This window comes from Zonotrichia albicollis, chromosome 5 (genome assembly GCF_047830755.1).
Source record: "Zonotrichia albicollis isolate bZonAlb1 chromosome 5, bZonAlb1.hap1, whole genome shotgun sequence".
NCBI lineage: Eukaryota > Metazoa > Chordata > Aves > Passeriformes > Passerellidae > Zonotrichia > Zonotrichia albicollis.
Window position 1 is genome coordinate 18,388,952 of NC_133823.1, and position 23,234 is coordinate 18,412,185.

The window sequence follows — 23,234 nt, forward strand, 5'->3', positions numbered from 1 at the left end:
CATGTTCTGATAAGCCTGGAAGTAGTTCAGAGAACTTTGCTTATTATTCATTTATCTAAAAATAAGTATTTATTTGTTCATTTATAAATAGTTGTTTACCTAAAATACATGTTCCCGTAAATGTTGTAATATAAAAATTGTTTGATGTAAGAGAGCTGAAGATCCTTTGCCAGGTAAGTTCCCACTTTAAGAAATGCAGCTGACAGGAATTTTGTGTGCATGAGAAAGTGAGTTCTGTTGAACTGACTGTTGTGTCTGAAAAAAATCACATCTACCTGATGCTCTGAGTACAAATGAATATTTGAAGTTGTAAGTCATTGTCTCCTCTTTCTTCTCCCATTGAAATGTCTTGCACAGACTGTTCCACCATCCCAGAAACTCCTGAAGCCCAGAGGACAAGGAAAGTGTCTTACTTCAAGCGGCAGCGCCAGCGAGGGGTGCAGTTCCTGGATGTGTCTGACAGCGAGGATGAGGAGCCAAGAAACATCCGTGCTGCCAAAGGAACCCAGGCCCCGAGGGCAAAGGTGGCCGTAATGTACGCTTTGAGCCACGTTTCTGTCCTGTCTCTGTACCCTCAGGGGCTGCTCTCAGTTGAAACCCTGAAGTGAAAATCAGAGCTTAGGTTGGGTTCTTGTTTGCTCCTTTGGGATTCAGCTGCCCCTAACTAAACTTTACGGGTTTTCCAGGGAAGAGGTATCCTGCTAAAACATTTTCTCAGAGGGAGGAGTTCTGTGATGTTGAAACGTGTGATGTTTGTTCATTTACACATTTGTGCCTTTGCCCTTCTGAAATCCTTTTAGTGCAACTTGAAAACTTAACCATAAAACTTGCTTTACTAATTTTCAACTGTTGGAATTGTTTTTGGTTTTGTTGGTGTTTTTTTTTTTTTGTATATGCAGCTATATTTGACAGGGAAGCAAATAGAGCTTCAGTGTGTTGGATGAGTCCTGAGGTAAATTTAAGTATGAGTTGTATGCTGTGTTTCCTATGCATAGTGAAAATTATTTCTTTCCTAAGTGATTTGGAAATTTGTATTTTGAATGTGCTGGGAGGGAGGAATTACTGTGCAGGAGTTGCTTGTGTGTGTGCAAAAAAGACAGTGTTGAGAGAGCATGTGAGACAAGATGTAGACAGACATCTGCAGCCATTTGAAACAGTGTAAAGGAACCCCTGCTAGTTATGTCTGTGTGGTGATTGTGCCCTCTAGATGCTCTTGTGCTAAGCAAAACAAGATGGCTTTACCTGCTTTTTTGATAGTCTAGTTGAATTAATGGGCAGAAAACTTCTGTGGGAATTGCAGCCTTAATAGGTGTTGCTTCTTGTCAGGTTTTCAGTCCTACACAGAGCCTGGAGTTATTAGGGGTTTGCAGCAGAAGTAAAATAATGTATTTTCGTACTGCTGTTACCTGAAATGCTGATGTTTTGCTGTTTGTTTCTTTTTTTAGTGTTTGCCCCCCAAAGTTTCAACTTAAGGGAGCTGCTTGAAAAGGAGAAAAGTATTAGCAGTTACAAGTGAGCTTCTGCTTCTGCCTGTGATTTAAGTTGTAGATTGTGCAAGGAGACAGAGGTGGCCAGCTGGTTGCATGCATCAAATTGGCTTGTGTGCAGTGCTGTGTGAATGGAGTTACTCTGCTTCTGGGATCAATCCCACCTGGAAGCAGCTCAAGGGGTTTTGTATCATATGGAGCTGATGCTGATAAGCCATGCAGGATGCAGCTTGCAGAGACACTGCTTGCTGTTCCTGTACTGTGTTGCTGTTGCTGGGAGTGAGAGATAGACAGCAAGGTGACTCCCTGGTGGGGTTGATGACCATGAGACTACATCCTCTTGTGCTCCTCAGTATTCCTGTGTAGCCACCAGGCCCCTCAGGGGCCGGCTCAGGTGCAGATTGATGTGTACAGAGCCCACAGGGCTGTGGCACAAGTGGCTGTTCTGGTCGAGCTAGCAAACAAATGGAGAGTGGCGCAGGAGTTGGCTGGGATCTGTCCAGGCTTAGGAGCTCTGGCTCATGCTGAATTCTGGCTTTGCATGGAATCACTCAATTCATTGTCTGCATTGTGCATTTTAGTGCATGTGTTACCTAGTTTGTGGGTTTTTTGGTGGTTTTACTTCCTTTTTGCAGAGTATCCTAGCTTCCCTCATTCTGAACAAGGCACAGAACAGAAAGCAGAAAGTTTAGAGTAGAAAACACATCTTTCCTAAAGAAAATGTGCCATGGCTTGTGCTGCCAGAGGGTTGCTGTCTGGAAAAAAAAGCAGAATCTAACACAAGGATTTTTTGGGTCAGACTTGCTTAGCAGTGAAATGAGTGTTTCTTTATGCTTGATAAGAATATGATTATACACAGAGGACAAGATTTATGATGTATGCAACTCTGGCTTTGTTGAAAAGTGTCTAGATGTTATTCCCTGATAGGAAAGGATAGGATTATTGCAGTGTCACCATTTTCATTTGGATTGATTTTTCTTTTTTATATGCACTTTTTACAAGAAACCTTCCTTATCAAGGTAAAAAGATCAGAAAAATGCCAGTAAATTTTAATATGATACTTCATTAAGTGGTTTTTTTAAGTGGAAGGCTGATTCATGTTTTAAGGCTTACAACTCAATGCCTTGGTGAACTGAAGAATAATTTGGATTCTCTCTTGTTACTTCCTTACTCTTAAGAGGCACAACCAGGGAGTCCTAGTAGCTGTGTGTGCCTTTTGAAAAGGGAGGAAAGAATTCTTTGATGAACAGTTACCTGTGTGTATCTTTTATGTAAGTGTCATATCAATTTTTTTCCAGAATTCTAATGCAATCTGCCTGTTGCAACTGCTAAAGAAAGATATAGTGAGGAAAACCAGGTTTATTTTTAGTCTTTTACCTATATTTATGTAGAGAGACCTGCAGGCAAGCCTTTCTGATGGTGAAGTCCCTATTAAATGGCAAACTCCATATGGTTCAATTAATTTTGCCTTCCCAGAAGGAGGTTTTATTGTCTATGGGAGGAAGGAGGATGGGAGACCCATGCTTGGGTTCAGTTTTATCTGTGCAACTCAATATCCTGGAATATACATAGGGGTTGCTTTTCATGCAAATTAGCGTTAATAATCAATATTTCAGTAAATTCAGAACACTTCTTTTTTTGAGAAAGGCTCTTGCCACATTTATGCATTTAAGATGCTGCATGAGGAACTGTGAATTTTCTTTCTCAGTGAGCCAAGAGCTAGGACAGAGTTAATACTGCACCTGGGAAGTGTTTACAAAGAACCTAATCCACATCTGTTTGTCTGTTGAGCAAATAAACACTAGCAAGGCTGTTTAAAATAAACTTGGGTAGTCTGATGTAATTCAGGTAGCTGAAACTGTTCAAGTAGCTAAACTTTATTAAGATGGTTGTTATTAAATTATCAATAATCTTTGATAATTTGAGGGTAAGTAATGGTATTTTGCTAGTCCATTCTTCCCTTCTTATTTCCTTTGCCAAGTTGAAATTGTTTAGTGCGAAGAGGACACTGTACTTGATACATGCCTGACTTTGTCCTGAGTAGAGGTATCCCTTTGCATACAAGTTGATTCAGTGTTACTGAATGCATCTCAGTGCATTTTGTGCAGTCCTGGTGGGTTAGTTTACAGTAATGTCCTGGTAGAGTAAAACATTCATAAGCAAAAAGAATTTTAATTATTTTTTCTTCCCCTGTACATTGTAGCTCTGAACCATCTGATGATGATGATCGGCCTGAAGAGGAAATGGCCCAGCAGGCACTTGTAAATGGTGGGGAGCAGCAGCCAGCTGTGAAGGAGCATGTACAGAAGGATACCAGGGACTCAAAGCTGCAAACAATGAAGGAACGTTTTCCCCAAAGAAGTGACCAAGAATTATTAAAAGTAATAATGCTAAGTTCTTTGATTTATTTTGATGATTATTTTATAGGATTTTATGGGCAGTTTTTCTAAGCTTCTGGCTTCACTACAGGATACAGTCTTGTGGTGAGTTAATGTTGTCTGAATGCTAGGTACCCACTAAAGCTGCTCTGTCACTTTGCTCTCAGCTGGACAGGGAAGACAATAGAATGAAAGGCTCATGGATCATGATAAAGACATGGAGAGATTGCTCACCAGTTACTGTCATGGGCAAAACAGACTCAACTTGTGGAAAAGATTTAATTTGTTACTGATCAGATCAGAGTAGGGTAATGAGAAATGAATGCAAATCTTAAAACACCTTCCCCCCATCCCTCCCTTATTTTGGGGTTTAACTGTATTTGTGATTTTCTCTGCCTCCTTCCCCCTCACACCCATGGTGCCTGGGAATGGGATATGGGGGCTGCAGTCAGTTCATCAGCCCTCCTCAGCAGGAGGACTCATCACACCCTTCCCTTGCTCCAGACTGGATCCCTTTCCATGGTGTGCAGTTCTTCAGGAACAAGCTGCTCCCTTGAGGGTCCCTTCTACAGGGTCACCAGTCGTGCCAGCAAACTGCTCCAGCATGGGCCCTTCTCTCCATGGGTCCTGCTGGGATCCTGCTTTCAGGGGGCTTCCCATGTAGTCACAGCCTCCTTTGGACATGCACCTGTTCTGCTGTGTTGCTGTTCTCCATGGGCTGCAGGTGGATCTCTGCTCCACCTTGGCCTCCATGGGCTGCAGGGACACAGCTGCCTCACCATGGGCATCACCACAGGCTGCAAGGGAATCTCTGCTCCAGCAGAGCACCTCTAGCCCTTCCTTCACTGACCTTAGTGTCTGCAGGGCCATTTCTCTCTCATGAATTTTCCTTCCTATCTCCTGCTGCAGGTGTGTTGATCCTTCCCATTTCCCTACCCCCTGTCCTTCTTAACTGTTATCTACTGGTGCTGCCACTGCCCCTGATGGGCTTGGCCTTGGCCAGCAGCAGGACTGTCTTGGATCTGACTGCCACTGGTTCTTTTGGATGTGAGAGAAGCTTCTGGTGGCTTCTCACAGGAGCCACCTGTGTAGCCCCTGCTGCTGTCAAGCCTTGCCATGCAAACACCATGCAGCTCTTATTGTTTCATTAATAGCAAAAGGGTAAAAGTAATATTTTAGGGGAGGTACAGCTGTGTAACATTTCCACATGCATGGGAACTTGGACATCTGTAAAAATGAATATATAGACACACACTTCAAATAAACACCTTTAGGTAAGTTCAACAACAGTGAACTCCAGTGTATAGAAAATTTTTCAAGTATTTCTTGTGATGTTTAAGCTTAATTATGGCTGTCTCACTTGGTAACTGCTGTTGTTGGAATGAACTAGCTGATGAAATGCAGTGGAATCACTGCCATCTTCCACAGTAGATAAAACACTGTGCAAGCTTACATTGATGGCATTTAACATGCAGAGATTTCAGTATTCCAGTGAGGCAAAGGGTAGGTTTGAACTTACTGTAATGTATTCTTATTAAGCTGATGTGGGAACTCTTGGCCATTGTCCAGTGTACAATACAAATCTACAGGTAACTCCTTGCAAGTGAGATATGGTAGTTCATTACAGTAAAATGTCTTTAGTACCATACAAGGCTTTCACTAGCTTTTATTTATGAAGCTAAAGGTGTTTAAATTAGTCTGTAAAGTTTCCTGGTTGTTGACATGGCATTGAAGAAATACAGACATTTTACTGAAGCTCCTTGCTGGGTATTTTGTTTCCCAGTGGATCAAGCTTTATGCTTAGACTTCCTTTATTTTGGGAAGAGCAAAAGGTTTTCAAGTAGGAGTTTCTGAATTTTTCCCCTGAACATTGGAATTAAAATCTGTTGTGCATGTCCAGAATGTATCTTTTGCAGTTTTTGGCTGCATAGAATTTGTCTGATTCAAAGACTGATGAAAGTTCATTGTAGCTTAGTAATTTGCTAGAAATGCTATGTGGTGTGTCTCACTGCTGTTTTGTGACTTAGCTACTGAGCAGCATGTGAGGCTGATGATGTTTGTTTTCAGGAGAATGCAAGATAGCTCCTGTGTCAGCAGAACTTTGTAGAAAATGGAGACTCTGCAGATTTTTTTTCTGCAGTTACATAGCTGCAACATTTTTAAGGAGGGCAGAGGAGTATCAGGCAAATCTGTTGTTCTGTCATGAAGGATCTGGAGCAGGCTGTCCTGACAAACTTGGCACAACTGATGAATGCTATTAAGGAAAAAAATCACAAGTCTTTTGAAAAGGAAATTGTGCCAATGTAGCAAAATTGTAAGATGCTGTTTCCAAATGTGGACTGATACTTGGGAATCAGGATTCCTCATAACTTCATTTTTGTGGGTTTTTTTTTCATATTCATAACATTTAAACCATTTGCTTTTGTTGCTGTTACCTCACCCGCAGAAAGCCTTCTGAAAGTCTCAGCATGCACTTTGTAAAACAGATCCATGTTGAGATTACATGTGGATGGAGAAACAATCTAGGACTGCAAGGATGTATTGATAAACCTTGAGACACATTATACATTTCATGCATGTACTTACAGGAAATGGACCAGTGCATCACAATAGTTTTCAGACACTTTGAGTTAATAAATCAGAGGGTTTTGTTATCTTGTTTTGTGATAGTAGTATTGAATAGTCTTTGCAAAAAAGCTTCTAAGTAAATATGCAGAGGATGTTTGTGAAGTAGGGAAGAAAGTGATAATAAGTGACATTGTATTCAAAATGTTCATTTGATACCTCTTGGTTTTGCTCTTGGATTTTATAATACATATATAATTTGGAGGGGGGGTGTAATAGTGTTTTTCAGTCACAGCTGATCCAGCATTGCCTTCCTCTGCTCAACTAGATTAAATTTCTCCACTTAGCAGTTGCCTGTTTTTTGTTTTGCAGCTTATAGAATCAGCATGCACAATGGATGAAGCAGTAGCTGCTGGTTTGAAGCTCAATGACAAAGGTATGTTTAACAAAAAACCCCACAAAACAAAAACAAAACCCAAACTTTAGAAACTGTAGTTTAGAACCCAAACTTTAGTAGCTAATTCAGTGAGGTTGGTTGGGAAGTGTTTAAAAACTGGTAAAGCTTCTGCTAAAAGTTAGAGCATTGTTTGTTTATTGTAATAACACCAAACTGAATTTACAAGCTTTGCAGAGACAAAAATGAAAAGAGAATGTGGAGCAAAATCTGTAAATAAAACCAGAAAGGAGAATGTTTTCTGTGAAGCTCAGGATTGCTTTGCTTGTGGGTTTTTAAGTGATTCTATTCTTGCTGGTTCCTTTGTCCAGAGCTTGAGGCAAATAGTAAAGGGTTAGCAGAAGTAATTCTAAATGTTCTAGGTGAGCAGTCTGGTAGTACAGAAAAATACACTGGGTATGTAGTTACTAATAAGTAGATATTGTTTATATCAAGGTCAGTTGCAGTTTTTGCTTCTGGTTGTTTTCAAGACCTGCTTGTAATTCTGAATAGGAACTCTTAGTCTTAAACACTAGACAGATCCCCCTGGTTCTCTAGTAAAACATCACCCAAACCAAGTTTTTGGACCCTCAGAGCTTATTTAGGGGTGTCTGTTCTGCACCTCAATTTATGCAGTCTCATACTGTTACCAAAACAAAGAAACAAAGCTAGACAAAAACCCCAGCAGATTTTGTGGGACTGTGTTGTAAGTGTTAGATGTGTTAAAAGGTCATAGTTCTTGGGCTGCGGGTTTGTTTCTTCACATCACCCAAGTCCAGGGTTAAGTCTTGTCTTGTATTTTTGATTTGTTGGAGTTGGTCAGGGAAGAGTGGAATTCTGATATTATAGAAAGCAGATCAACCATCTGTTTACAGTTGAGCTGTCCAAGGTTTTCCTGAGGGATCTTCATTGAAATGATGGAAAAAGCTATTTCTGATCACTCTTGATGATTTAGTTGTTTTGAGTAGTTCATGTATCTTTTCATGCAGGAACCTATGGGTTTGGAGCAATATGTATAGGAGAAAGCATAGGCTGAGGGAGAACTGTTGTACTCCTGATTGTAGAGTACAGAATTTTTATTTAATTTCCCCTTTGTACTTACTGTATTTTAATTTTCTTATTTTCATATAAAAGTGCAAAGATTTCTAGCAATTTCCAAAAAGTTGTAAGAACATCCAGGCTGCTTTGAGTGAAAGGGATGCTTTTGTGTTTTGGGTTGTTTGATAGGTTTTTTTTGACCAACCACCAAACCACTTTGAATTTATCACTGTGTGCATGGTCAGATTCTGTAGATGGAAATTCTTGGATACTGGCAATGGGAAGCAAGGCTGGCATGTTTTGAGAAATACACTTAGTGCTGCTGTTCCTGGAAGACTGATTATTTTTCAAGGGTTTTCATAAATATTAAGCCAATTTAAGCTACTATCTATCCTTAAACTTTGTTGCAGTTCACAGTGTTTGAACTAAATCACTTTGATTTCTGGTATGTGGGCTCTGCCTTTCGGCCATTTTTGTGTTGATTTAAGAATGTTGTTTCACATCTTTTAAATATGAGCCACAGAAAAATCTTCTTGGCAGCAAAATTCTCACTAATCACAGCTGTTGTATAAAATATTTAGTTAGTAGTAAGCATGCCTGACAGTGATGGTATAAATCACCTCATTTTGGACACATTTTTTAAATATGGAGACATTACTGAACATCTGCTTTAACTGTGTCAATTTCAGATATGCTTTACTTGTTGTGAAATGTTGGCTGTGTGAGAGGTCAAGGCAAGATACAGTTTTGCTAAGCATGGCTTTGTGAAGAAAGTGGAGCCATGATATCCTTGAATTTTTCTGTCCTGTCAAAATGACAAAAAGCTTGTCTTTATAGCTTGAATTCAATAGTGGTGTAGAGCTAAAACAAGAAACAGTGCAGATTTTATAAAGGTATGAAGATTAGATGTGACACATTGAAAAGATGTGTCTAAGATGTGAACTTATAGTAAAACCTTTTGCTTGTGATTTGTTTCTGGTGTTGTTTTCTTGAAAACCTCAGAAGTGGGGGATGTGCTTCTGAGCTGAAGCCTGATGTAAATCTGTTTGGAATTCTCTGCTTTTTGAGCAATCAGAAATTACAGTTTTCTTTTATCATGATGAGGGAAGTCACAGTAATAAGGTTTTGGTTTTTTTTTTTTGTTAGAGGTAGTAGCAAGTAACAGGGGAAATAATGACAGATGCTCCTCTAAAGTCTGAGACCTTGGAGCTGCTTTTTTCATTGCTCATTAGTTGCAAAATTTATGGAGAGAGCAAGGATTCCTCTGGAAGGCTGTGCCTGCACTCTGAGGACGATTCCTATCTGTAAGAGTTTCTTTATCCCTTCAACCATGCACTCCCTTAGCAAAGGAAGAAAATGTTACTTTGCAAAGTGGATGTCTTCAGAAAGTTGGCTGGTTTTTTGTCATTTGCAAATGTGGTGGGTTTCCAAAGACCACAGGTTGATTTTTAAATAATTCTGTGTATAGATTCCTGAGACCATGGTTTTCCAGATCCTTTGTTTCAATTCAATTGCCTCTAAAGTTGCTCATAATGGGGCTTTCTTCAAAGGCTATGGAGTGCACAGACCATGTCCCAAAACCAGGAAAATCTTTGAAATATTCTTATATCCAGCCTATCTATTTTTTTAGGGCAAAGAGGTTTGAAGGGTCACTGTTCACATTCAGAATTATCCATCCTGAATTGAGCTTAAGAAATAATAGCACAAGGCCTCCAGTGCTTGGCCCAGCAGCAGCCTCACAGCTCCTGGTTTGTATATCAAGACAACCACCCATTCCTCAGACTTCAGCTAGTAGCAGGCATTTTCCTGGCAGTATTGTTTAAGTTATTTAAATTATGCCTCATTTTTGGAAGTGTTCAAGGCCAGGTTGGATGGGGGTCTGAGCAACCTGATCTGGTGGAAGGTGTCCCTGACTGGAGCAGAGGTGTGGAACTAAGTGATCTTTAGTGTCCCTTCCAACCCAAACATATGATTCTATGATATTTTTATCTAAATATATATAAATACATAGACGTTGAAAAAAATCTTAACAGTGTTTTCTGGTATCTCTTACTAGATCCTTACTTTAAGGAAGAGTTGCTAGTACTTTGCTTTTTTTGGGGGTGTTTTAATATTTTTTTTCAATATTTTTATGCCACTTCTCTGATGTCAGAGTGAATGACTATAGTAGAAAATTTATTTGGAAGTATTTCCACACAAAGTGTCTTCTTGTATGAAGATTTGGCTACATAATGTTGTAGAGTTAAAACTATTTTGATCATCCAGACAGGCTTCTGGATGGGAAAGCAAATGTGCTTTTTGTGAGTGTGTGGGTGTTCTTTTTCACTGGTCTCCCAGGGCAGGCTGGGAGGGAGATGCTGGTATCAGACACCAAAGCTCTGCAGGCATTTGCTGTTCCAGAGAAGATTTAACTTCCAGTAATATTTCAGATTATGGACTAGGAATTTTCACAATAATTTGTTCTGGTATTGCTGCTTCAAGCCAAGCTGGTGTGCAGAAATACTGGTAATGTCTTCTGGCCTTCATGAGCCATGCACAGCAGCAGTCTGGAAGTGCACCTGGCTGGGCAGGCCTTAATGCTGAGATGATAATCTCTTGATAATCACCAGGGCCCAAAGACAGCCAGAAAGTTATGGCTCATATGGAGTGTTTGTAAGTGATAAGGTTATCACTGACTTAATATGCATAGTTTTCTTTGAGATGTCTAGATTTAATGTTGAAAAGCATTTGGTAACTGCTCTGGTGTGCACCTGAGCCAGAAATCAGTCACCAGTGATTCCAGATTGGCAGTGAAGTACATATTCCAGCACACAGATGGGCTTCAGCCTGGAAGAAATACCAGCTTGAATAAAACCAGACACAGATACACCTTTATGCAACTTGTGTGTAATAACATGTGGTAACTATTAAAAAAAGAAGAATAAAATGCTATTCCAGTTGTTGTATATGAGAGGTAATTACTTGATTAATTAATTGCCAGACAGCTGAAGATAACTTAGAGGTAAATAAACATGTACCTTCAAGCTGCTGCTTTGCTTCAGGTTTCAATGTATCTGTGCTTTGTAGTAGAAACTTATAGAGACTGCTAAACATTGTGCAGATAACAAGTAGCTACTGCATTGTTGTAGTAAGTAAAATATCCTGCTGGTTTGGAGTGAACTTAAGGAAAGGAACTAATTCTTTTATTTTTCATCTCAATTCTTTTTGAAGCTGCTTCTGGTAAAAGGAAACAAAGAGATTCTCCCACAAATTGCAAAACGGAAAATGAGCGAGTTGCAAAAAAGTCAAAAGTCAGTTATGTAAGTATTGTGCTTTTCTCTTTGTGCATTGTAAAATAAATGAAATTACCTGACTTGGTCAGTGGCAGTGGTGTGTTTTATCAGAAAATTAAGTCAAATTATATCTTCCCATCTGGATGGGAATTTTGTATTTCTTTTGTTGTTCCATCCATTCTGAATGGAATGACCTACTTTGTTCTTTAGTGCTTGTGGCTTTGTATCACACCAGCCAGTTCACTGCTTTTGGTGCAAGTAGTTGATGGCAGGTAGCAGTGTGGGAGGCTCTGAGCACTATTCAGTTTTTGTGAGCAGCGGTGGGAATTACAACTCTGGATCACTTTTCCTCCTTGGGTCATTCCTTGTATTTCTTCAAGCACATGAAGTTAACATATTTTGCTATATCTATTGCTATTCTTTGATATAGATGTTGCTTATATATTTGAAACTATGACTTGGGGAAATCTTTAAAAATAATGAATTGGTTGTATTTAAAGGAATGACTGCTTTGACCTCTGCTACTAAATGGGAGCTATGTCATGATCCTGGTGCATTCAGGATTGTATTTGGCAGATTTGCAGAGTCCTGCAGTGCTGCCATGAGGCCATCTCCCAGGCATCCCAGGAGACATCCTTGAAAGCCACTTACATAGAAAAAGAGAATTATACATAAATACTGGAGGCTGGATGAAGGAGGATGACTGTTGAAATTTAGGCTACTATTGTCCTCAGACAGAACCAATTAAAGAAAACATGGTTTTCTATAAAAGCAAAAATACTACAACTCATTTGTAACTTCTTCTTCCTGAAAGAGAGATGTGAACTGAGTTTGTTCCTCCTCACCAATCCCCTGGGTTTGGATATGAAAGGAGGCTTCAGTTAGTTATTAACCAGCCAGCCTAGCAAACAGTGCTCCACTGGACCTGGTTTTATATATCAACTTGATTTCTGTTCTTAATAGTTTCATTACAATTAAAGAGGGAAGGTTTAGAAAAAACCAAATGCAGAATATGGATTTTTGGAACTCATTCTAGGGAACTGCAGTGAGAACTTGCATGGTTTTTTTCTTAGTTTTGCTTTTCCTTGTGGTTCCTAAGACCAGAATGTACTTGGGCAGCTCTTCTGTGGACTGTAGCTGCTCTCTTAGTGACACTAACACTCACTGAGGAAAGGAATAATGTCCTCTGTTATTCAGAGTGCCTCTGGGTGATGTGGTTTGTGCTCCGTCAGCCAAGTAAGTGTTGGTATCTGCTGCGGACAAGTAGCTCTGTAACCACTTTGCATTCAGAGCTCCAGGAAGGAACTGATGTAGTTCTTTGTGGTGAATACAAAGCAGAGCAGTTTGTGGCCCGTGGAAGTTTTGGCACTTGTTAACTTCCATTTTGCAGGCTGGTAGTAGCTGTTAGTGAAGCTATTGTTGATGAAAAGTTTTACCAGTTTTTGATGTGACTCCACGATGCTGACTCCACATAATATTTGTGGAATTTTTTACCCATAAGTCTTAATATAAACACACCATTTGACGTGTTTGTAGGCTGTGGTGGGATAAACACCACATGCTTAGTAAGCTAATCTGATCACCAACCCTGACATCTTCTGCCTTAAGTATCATCCAGAATTGCTAAGAACTTTTGATTTTAAACAAAATAAACTTGACAGTTGTATATTATTTATGTTTTGGTACATGATTTTGCGCTGTGTATGCTTATCAAGTAAAAAGTCCCAGTTTTTCATGACTGAAGACATTTTCTATGTTCGTGAAAGTTTTGGTCTTTGATAATTGACTGTTGACTAGGAATCACTTAAGCTTGAGTTTGTCTAAAGTGCTTTTGTCATTTAGAGTAGCTCTTTAAGGATAAACAATGCTGATGAGGTTTTCTTCTGTTTCTGTAGTTGTAATTAATATTAAACCTAATAGGTACCTTTTTTAATGTAGCTGGATGACTCAGAACCCAAAAGACAATGGGAGAGGCAAGAGATGCTTGTGAAGAAGTTGCAAAGTACATTCCCTGGATTGGATAAGGAGGTGAGCTGATGTCTCCCTATAGCACATCAAGTTTTGAGTTCTTAAGAAAACTGCAGCTGTTGATAGTGCATATGAAACAGTTCTTTTACAACAACGCTTCCAGGAAGAGCCCAGGATAGGAAGGTTTTTACTGTTCCTGCTTTTACAATATAACTTGTCCTGAGGTGAGAGCTATGGGATGTAGTTAGGACTACAGGGACCTTCTCTTCCTACATTTCTGGCCCTATGACAGGGCTAGCATAGTCAAATTTGATGACTTACTGTAAAAAGGCAAGAGGAAATGATCCCTCCCTCTCTCCTTCTTCTCCCCCAGACTGCTAAATATATTTAGCACTTTGTATTACTTCAGTACCTGATGGTCCTCAGCAACTATTTGAACCCTTTCTGTACTGTGCTTGAAATTGTTGGAAGCCAAGCTTGTTCATGTGGGTTCTTACACTTTTGAAAAGTGGAGTGCAGCTCTGCCTAAACTGAGTGTACAAAGAAGCTGAAGGGTTTTCTCACTTGGATTTCCTTTTATTTTGAATCATCTGATTTACAAGGGTTTTCCTTGCCTGATGTTACTAGGCACAGAAATTCAGCTTGTGCTTATCTCACCACAATGCAAAATGTCTTATTTTTTACTAGGAGCTGAGAGAGGTACTTGAGGAACATAACTGGGTGTTTCATGATGCACTGGAGGCCCTGAAAATATTTGCAGACGACGAGGAGGGTAAAGACAGATTTATAATTCACTTTATCCAAACATGAAACAGACTTGTGATGCAAATATTTTTCAATGTTCAGCAGTGACAGTCCTGACACCATGCCTAGAAACTTGCACCTATACTTGAAATCATTGTTACAGGGAGGATAAAAGGAGGCTCGATTTTTCTGTATTTTTATTTTTGCTCTCTAACTAGGGATAAATATGTTTGCCCTGCTAATACAGATAGGTATGAAAAGTTGTAATTACCTATGGGTATCTTTTAAAATATATTTTGGTACATGTCAAAGCTGATAACCTGCTCCCTTCCTACTTGTTTAAAAAAAGCTTTGTTTTTTAACTACACGATTTGTAAATTACTGGTTTCCAAACCTGTAATTGCAAATAACTGCATAGGTAACAAGTAATATATGCTATTTTGTCAATTTTAAAACGTATTCTAGGAGAGGAACATCCTAGAAGCAGGCCTTAAATTATGCAACCCATCTGTAAATCCCACTACTTTAAATGTGGTAGGGAGCAAACCCAGTGATTGCAAGTAAATCTGCAAGTTATAACTTAAGTCCTATTTAATGAGTTGATTACTTTTCAATGTGTTACGCAGCTGTCAGATATGTACATGTTTTGCTGTATCAGCTATTTAAGTGTTCTTGGGACAGGGTAGTGTTCTTAACTGGATTCTTTAGTGGAGAGTGCTCAGGAAGTTGTGTCCTTGCTGCTGCCTCTGAGGAGGCAGATGTCAGGGTTGGAGTCAGCAGCAAGCTGGGATTGGAGAGAAGAGAAACTTCTGTGCTGCAAGCGTTCTCTTGCAGTGAAGGAATCAAAACCCTTACAAGGCGCTTCTGAAAATTACTTTCTTGTGTTCAGATAAATACCTTCTGTCTTATTTTAAGGCAGCTGAGTTACTTTGGTTGGAGATATCTCATTATTTGAGGTTTTTTAGCATGTTTTCATTGTCCTACCCCAAATACTGTACTAGAATGCATTAAAATGGAAAGCATGTGTCATTTTCTTGGTGAAAGAAAGCTTGTTTTCTCAAGTCAGCAGAATTAATATCTCTGCAGTCAGGTGCAGTGTGACCAGTATCTCATCTTAAGAATACATCAGAGTTCTTAACTGTTTGCTCTGAATCAGAGCTGCTGCACCTCACAAATATTACATTATGTTGATCATCTGTATTTTAAGCTACTTAAGACCTTCTGCTATTTGACCATTCTACAAATGAGCTTTACTTACCTTGTACTCACAGTTAGAGCTATTTGTATATTTTATACAGATTTGCTTTTCTGTTCTCTTAGGATCACCTGCGTTGAGTTCTTGTGTATTAAATGCTAGAACTGTGTTTTACACATCTGTAGGTTTTATTTTGGAAGAACAACTTGTGTTTTCATCAGCCCCATACCAGTATGCATTGACTTGTTGCCTTCTGTGTTGCATGCATAGGTGTGGAATTTCCTCCCAAAAGGAAAGTCGCTGACTGGACCAAAGCCTCCACTAAAACCCAGAGTGAGGAGAGTAAAGATAAGATGAAGCAGAAGGCTTCTGAGAAAGAGCAGAATGGCTTTCAGAAAAAGGACAAGGGCAAAAGGAGCATTTGGAGTGCTGAGAGAGAAGCAGAGCACACGGAGGATGAGTCCGCTTCTGAAGATGGCGGAAGCTCCCTGGATGAGGACTACAGCAGCGGCGATGAAGTGATGGAGGATGGCTACAAAGCCAAAATCCTCAGCTTCCTGCAGGATGCTTCCCTGAGTGAACTGACTCTGATTCCCCAGTGTTCTCAGAAAAAGGCTCAGAAGATAATAGCGCTCCGGCCCTTTAACAGCTGGGAGGCTCTGGTAGGTCTGCATTCTTCCTTTCCTATCCCCAGCCTGCCTAGAGTCAAGGTGGCTTCAGCCTAGGGAGGCTTAGATGGGTGGCCTTATCCTCATTAGGCTGAAATGCTATGTTCCTCCTAAGCCAATAGCATTTCAAATAGTGTCATATGACCTGATTTTGAATGAATTAAGGGTTGATTTTTCTGGAAAACTCAAGCTGATTGGCTGACATTACTGTCACTCACTCTGTAGCACAGAAAGTTGGTTGATTTCACTGCAGAAGGGGAAATTAGAGCTTTCACTTGAGAAGGAGGTGTTTGCTAGCCTGTTCTGAGCTCTTGCAGCTGAAAACCCATGCAGGAGGGAAGAATGTGGCAGGACCTTTACTGCAGACACTTGTGCAGCAGCAACAGCAGCTTCCAGGGTAGCTCCATGATTGAAGAAGCCAGCATGGATATTTTCAATTTTAGGCAAGAAATGGTCGTTCTTTTTTTTTTTTCTTTTGTGCCTTTATTCTACTGCAGCTTAGTGTCTAGCATGGTTTTGCTAGCTAAGCAATGCAGCCATTTTCAGTGGAATGAGCTGCTGTGTTTTAATTATGAAAGGTAAAGCGTCAGTAGGTTAAGCCACAATCCACCACGGAAGGGAAAACAGTATCTGCTGGTAAGTACATTATCTGCTGTTGCTCTGTTGTTACTTTCAGATGTTTACCATGGCTTGTTTGTAGAGTTCACATTTCGTACAGTTTCAGTTAACTGCTAGACCTCAGACCTGCTAAGAGCAGTGTCCCGGTAAGAAATTTGAAGTCTTACAATCTGTTACAGCAGATTGTCTTGATTTAATTTATTGGTACTTTGGATTTTAAAGCAGTAACTGTGCACAGGCCTTTTTACAGAGTAATTGATGTTTTTCATCAGTGTGCATTCTGAGCCCCCCTGCTGATGTATGCAAGAACTTTTTCAATATGTGTAAAACAATAACATTTATTATTCAGTGTGTGAAATATATTACCATGAAAGAATAAGAGATACTAAACAGAATTTTAAGGAAAACAAAGTGATCTTTGTGTGTTGTGTTGTGAGGGAAGGGGGGAGACAAAAGGACGATATGTGCAAAAAATGAGTTACTGGTATGCTGCAAAAGAAATCCGTTTTGCCCCAAGCCTTTGGCTTCTCACAGAACATCTGTCATACAGCTATTACTTTCTAAACTTGTTGGATTTTGTCTGAGCTTAATTCTTTGCACAAGTATTTGCTACAGGGCTCTTCTCCTTTTCTGTGTTAAATATTTTACAGTAAAAAAACACTGCATGGGCCTGTTTGCATTCAGACTTTGTCTTTCATGAAGATTGCTACTGTCAGCAGCCACATGTTTATGTAGTATTGTGAATACTTGCCCAGAGTAGAAGTGGTTTGCAGGAGATTTCAGCAGATGTTTTGTATCAGTGTGGATTTAATTGTTTATAAAGATCCAGTAGCTCAGTAACCCAGTGTTTTCCCTACCAATTAATAAGGGTGGTTAGAATAATGGGGAGAGCTGATTCAGTTAGAGCATTAAAGAAATTGGCTTGGTTTTAAGTCTCTTTTTATTGTAATGGTATCTTGTATAACACAATGTGAAGTACTACAAGTTGTTACCACTTGTTCATTACTAGAACTGAGGAGGATATTAAGACTCTCAGTCTGAGATTAAAAATAAAGCCTACTTATTTGTAAATTGAATGTTTTATTCCAGGAAAACATAAATGAGAATGTCTTTCCTTATTCTAGATGTGGGGTTTTTTTTTAAGTTGAACTAAGCTATTTTGTTTCAAGAGGATTTGAATTAATTTCATAAGCTCATAAGATTAATAAGAGCACTTAGAAATACTTAGTCTTTGGAGTAGATATTTCAAGTGTTTAACTTGATCTAGTAATGCTTAAAACATATATAAAAAACTTAGGAGACATGGTTCTCAAAATAATGGGAGAGAGCTGAAATTGTCTTTGCTTACAAAGAATAATTCATTTGGCAGTTTAGAAATGCCTACACTGTAGGTCAAGCACATTTTCCAGGAGGAAACCTGGAATCTTTTCCTAATATCCAACATCAACTTTCCCTGCCACAGATTCAGGCTGTTTCCTCAGGTCCTGTCCCTGTCACCACAGAGAAAAGATCTGTGATTCCATTACTGGTTCCCCTTGTGAGGAAGTTGTAACTGCAGTGAGGTCTCCTCTCAGTCTCCTGTGTTGGCTTCTCCCCTCTCTCTGCTGTTGCCTTTGGGACCCCGATGATACTCCACTGGCACACATTGTGGGCCAGCAGACAGAATGGTTCTTTCCTTGATGGAAGCACTTCTGGGCTCCAGTTGCCCTTCCTCCTCATCAGAACTCCTTTATACAACTTGTTGGTGCTTAATATATTTTAATATATTCTCATTTCCCAACTGTGGGATTGCCTGCCTTCACTACATGCCAAGAAAAAAAAGCAGAGCCTAGACTGGCTCCCAGAGGAACTCAGCTGAGGTTTCGGGGTCTGGGTTGGTGGTCTTGCAGTTTTCTGCTTCTTCTGGTAAATGTGGGAGAGGAACTGGAGAGGGTTTAATGCTCTCTCTTTTTTGAAGGTGTATAACTGTTACCTGATTGGATTTCCTTTTAGTGTAAAAACATATGTATCAGTGTAAGACTTGCTATATCCTCTCATTTTTGTCATTCACAGAATTATTCTATCACAAAATAAGCTGTTTTACTTAGCATTTAAAGACTTTGTGGTCTACAGAAATTCTTAGAGAGTACACACAAGTTAAAGTGCGTGTTCTGGAAATGTAGTGGAAAGTGTTACATTGAAATGCTGACACAGTGCATCACTTTGAGGGGAATGGGAGAGCTGAGCTGTCAGAGGATGCTGTACTTGTCCATCCTATTCTGTATTCTGTCAGAGGTTGCTGTACTTGTACGTCCTATTCTAGCAGTATATGAGCTAGGAGGTACAGACTCAAGGGAGAGTAGCTCCACCTTTGTCATCCCATTTTGTTTGGCTGCACATGTACAAACTGCCCCAAAAACCCAACTCCAGAGCCACTGCACCAAAGCCAGCTGAAGGGGAGCAGCAAATGCATCAGATTAACTGCTTACAGTGGAAGTGGTGTTTGTTGATTGAGGCTGACTTTCACCCTTAGGCATTAAAGGGAAAGCCTTCATCATGTTGCTGGCGGAGTAAGCTCAGGCAGAGTGTGCTGGTGTGGCAATTCCAGGTGTGCTGGGAAAGCTCATGGCTTCAGTTTCCATGATGGCCTCACATTTTTGAGCCTCATTTGAGAAAAGCTGAACTCGGGAGGGTATCAGAACCTCTAGAAAGCAAAGGCCACCTGTGGGATCAGTATTTTGAGCAGGGTAACACCCTGTGTTTCACATGCAAACCAGTGGCTAAAGTATTTCTTGTTGCAACTTGGACGTGGATGTTAATGTGCTGACATGAAACAATACAATTTCTGTTAATAACAGATGGCTCAATTCTCCACACCTTTATTTATGGATTACAGGATTTCTATTCATGCCAACCAAAGCTTTAGTCATCAAAACAAATGTTGAAATTTTGTAGGCATCTATTAAAAACTGTGGGTTTTTTTTTTTTTTTTTTCTAAATAGAGGTGTCTATTTAGAAAATTTCTTTACAGGTATTGAAATGTGTATCTTAGCCTGGTCTAACCTAGGAGTGTTGGTATACTTTCTGGAGTTTGTTTAAAATTTAAAAAAGCACAAACAAAAACATACCCCTGGACTGTAATTGCCTCACTCTGGTTATTTTTTAAATATGTTTATAATGAAAGCTGTTTTTTAAATTCTGTTTGTAATCTGGTCGTAGTCTTCACCTTAACAAAACTTGCTTTTACTCTGCAATGTGACAGTATTGGTGAGCTACTTAACACATAATAGCTGGATCATATGACTCCTTTTTTATAGAAGGAATTCTTGGAGAATATGTACATATGAAGTCTTGCGCTAAATTTTAACAGATGCCTGGTCTAAAATTCAGAACAATCTGTGTGAAAGCTACTTCTGTTTTAATACAAGAATGGTGAATCCAAAGCAACTTGTATTCTTCAATTCTTTAAATACATTATTAAAAAAAAAAAGCCTGTTCTTTACAGTGAAATATGCATAACTGCTTGAGAAAATATCATAATTACAAATATGACCCCAGTTACTGCAGAAATATTTTTAGTGGTAGGTTTTACATTTTCTGCAGGTGGCTCTACATGGAATTTAGGAGGAATCGATGGGCCTGAGGGGCCTGCTTTGATACAACTTGAGGCTGCTTGTCTCTGACACGTAAAATATTCATACTGTGATGAAGATCTGAAATGTAGAGGAAGGAAATACTGTGTATTTATAGTGTGGACTTGAGGAAGCAAGTGGTGGAAGTAAGGCTGCTTTGTACTGGCACTGCTTGGTGACCACAAAATACCTGCACAATGCCTATGTCCCTTTGTCTACCTTTGTGGTAGAGTTAGAACTGGAACCAAGTAATGCTGAGCCCCAGACAGACCCATAACCAAATGTAACAACCTTCATTATAGATTCATTTGTTTGCCTTGATGCCTGCATTATGCTTCCATCTTCTGCCTGTAGTGTCTAATAGGGTCTGTTTGAAAGGACATCTTAATGAGAATCAGTTCTTTTTTTTTCTTCCTTTTGGGGTTTTGTTCTGTTAGGGTGCCTGGCCTTCAAAACTGGCCTTTGCACTGTGTTGCCTCCTGTTGAGGATTTTGAGTTTAAATTGTATTTTATGTTAGTAACTCTTCAGAGAATTTTTATCACTTAAGATTTCAAGCTTCATAATGTGAGGAGCTTCGATGATGACCTTCAGTATGGATTCACGGAGTTTGCAGTGGGCCAAATGTAAGGAGTATATCGAATTTTGAGAGAAGATGAGGATGCTGTTGCTGCCTACTACTTGAATTATTGCCTGCAGCAGCTGTGGATTTTCACTGCAATTGCTGTTACCACTGATCATAGATTTTTAATTATTATTATTTTGCAGTTTACAAAAATGACGAAGACTGCTGGTTTGTCAGAGGATATTGTGTGGAACTGCAAGATACTGCTGAAGGAGAGGGATGTGGTTCTAAAGCTCATGAATAAATGTGAAGACATTTCCAATAAGCTGACAAAACAGGTAACCAGGATTACTAGAGATGGAGGATGTGGATGGAACATAGAGCAGCCCTCCATTCTGAATCGCAGGTATGTCTCATTTTTGTCCTTTAGAAGGGTGTTGGACAATAAGGTGTTCTTGAAGACTGGAATTTTCAGAACTGTGGTCTCTAAAAGTAGAGTTGCAGATTTTTGATACTTAGTAGCCTTCAGTGAGAGAATCTAACATGTTTTTTAAGTGTATCAGGAAAGCTGGAGGACAGGAAAAGAGCATTAAAAATTGTAACGGTGTTTTATTTCCTCCAGTTTCAAGTGAATGTAACAGCTAACCTTAAGCAATGGAATCATGAGTTGTCAACTTATTTCAAATAAAAAACCCAAGCAAACCTGTGTCTGTAATGGGGGACAGATTTCAAATAGGATTTGATTTCAAAAATGCTTAGTTGGAACAAATCTGAGCAAACTGGGCAGGTTTATCAGCTGAATGAAAGACATTGGTCAGGAAGTGCGGGTATACCAGTCTGGAACTCTGTATCCAATCAGAGTGGCAGCTGGGGTGTGTTGTGGGGAAGGATTTATTTCAGAGAGGTAAATCAGTAAGGATCTCCAAATGGATATTAGGAGGAATGTAAATGGATATGGATATGGTGGAGGGTATTATTCTAAGGGCTAGGAAATGTAGGTGTGTAGTGGGAAAGGCTAAAGTAGCAGCTTGAATTCCAGTTGGATGCTGTTGCAGAAGCAGAAGCTTCTCAGCTGTGTGAAAATAAAGCCTGGGAGGGAGGAGGAAGGATGTCACTGATGCTTCTTCTTTGGAAAAAGTGCTGAACTGAGTGACTTGCTGTTGAGCGTGTTTGGGTTTTTCTTTGGTGCTGACACAAATAGTAATTGTACAACAGAGCAAAATTAGGGCTGCAGCTGCAAAATGCCACTTAATTGTGTATTTTAGAAATGAGTCTTTCTGTAACTGGTTTTATCTGGTTGTGTATCACTGATTGTAGAAGAGAAGTATTTCTTGTGTCATTCACTTTGATCATTTAAGGTCTGTGAAAATGGAGATAAGCAACTCAGTTGTGTACAGGTGACTGATTAAGAAAGTTTGTTTTTCACTACAGAAAGAGGTCAGGAGTGCATTAAAATAAAGGCAGTGTTAAGTCTGCCAGTCTGTGATTACCATAAGTGTAAAGTTGTGTTTCAAGGAGAAACAAGTAAAAGGTGGTAATAAGCTTGCTTGTTTTTAACAGTTTGGAGCTGAAGCCATATCAGAAGATTGGTTTGAACTGGTTAGCACTGCTGTATAAGCACAGATTGAATGGCATCTTGGCTGATGAAATGGTAAGTGTGAAACTGCTTATTTAAGAATTGTTAAAATTTTGCAAAAAAGACTTTGTTAAATCCTTAAAAATTAAAAAAAAAATCCTTAAAAAAAAATCCTAGAAACCTCCAGGAGATTATAAGTAATCCTGAATTGCAAACAGTTCTCCAAGATCTTAGAAGCTGCTGAGCTCCTTTCCATTTGGAAATCAAAGGTAGCCTAAGATTGATGGACACTTACAAATCACATAGTGTCTTCTGGTGCAATGGAACCAGTTTCTACCACAACAGCTTATTTTCAAACCATTGAGTTTAACATCTCCTTGCCCAAAAATATAATTAATTCTACAGCATTTAGTATAGTGACCCCCCTATTTTCTTCACCAGTTTCAAAACAGGCAGATAACAATACAGGAAAACCAAGTGGGTAGAAACCTTCTCTTCTTCTCCAGAAACAGCATTTTCACCATCTCTTGTCATGGCACTCCTCATCAACGTTCAACTAAGAGACACAAGCTTATGGGTTTGAGGTTTTGTTAAATGCTGACACCACCCGTAGTTGTACAAAGGAAAAAACTTACTGATGCAGCTGCTGAATTTGTGGTCTGTTGTTTTTAATCCTGGCTGTTGTTTCTCTTCTGATGAACCATGAATGAAAGCACTGCTTTGCCTTGCTGTTATTTAGGCAGTGTTTCTCAACTTCTCTATGTTTCGTATTAGTAAAAATATGGGGGTTTTGTGGTAAATACACAAAATTTTTTAATTCATGATGCAGAAAACAGGAAAAGTGAATGTTGGTGAAAATATAGGCTTATCTTTAATCTGATTAATTGATATTAATTAATATTAAATTCCACTTCAGAAGTAGCTGGAATAGCCAGTTGTACAAGTGGCTCAAATGGAAATTAGCATTTAGTTTCCCAATAATCATTTTTCTGCACCATTGGCTCAGGAATGTAAGTTTTTGGAGGTAATTTGAGGGATGAACTTGAAATAAGATGAAAGACTTCATTAATTGAAAAGATCAATCTTTGTTCAAATATTGAGCAGAAATTATGAAGAAG

At 39.3% G+C, this 23,234-nt stretch overlaps 1 protein-coding gene across 2 annotated transcripts in view; it reads left to right on the forward strand.

Moving 5' to 3' along the window:
• The window catches only part of SMARCAD1 (SNF2 related chromatin remodeling ATPase with DExD box 1), a 40,577-nt gene that overhangs the window by 7,414 nt on the left and 9,929 nt on the right, over positions 1–23,234 (forward strand). For both annotated transcript variants that reach the window (XM_074540924.1, XM_005484611.4), the window contains exons 3-11: positions 358–535; positions 3,691–3,868; positions 6,803–6,866; positions 11,112–11,200; positions 13,112–13,201; positions 13,829–13,913; positions 15,351–15,742; positions 20,744–20,946; positions 22,101–22,191. In XM_074540924.1, the coding sequence (XP_074397025.1) occupies positions 358–535; positions 3,691–3,868; positions 6,803–6,866; positions 11,112–11,200; positions 13,112–13,201; positions 13,829–13,913; positions 15,351–15,742; positions 20,744–20,946; positions 22,101–22,191 (1,370 nt within the window). The remainder of the gene's footprint in view (positions 1–357; positions 536–3,690; positions 3,869–6,802; positions 6,867–11,111; positions 11,201–13,111; positions 13,202–13,828; positions 13,914–15,350; positions 15,743–20,743; positions 20,947–22,100; positions 22,192–23,234) is intronic.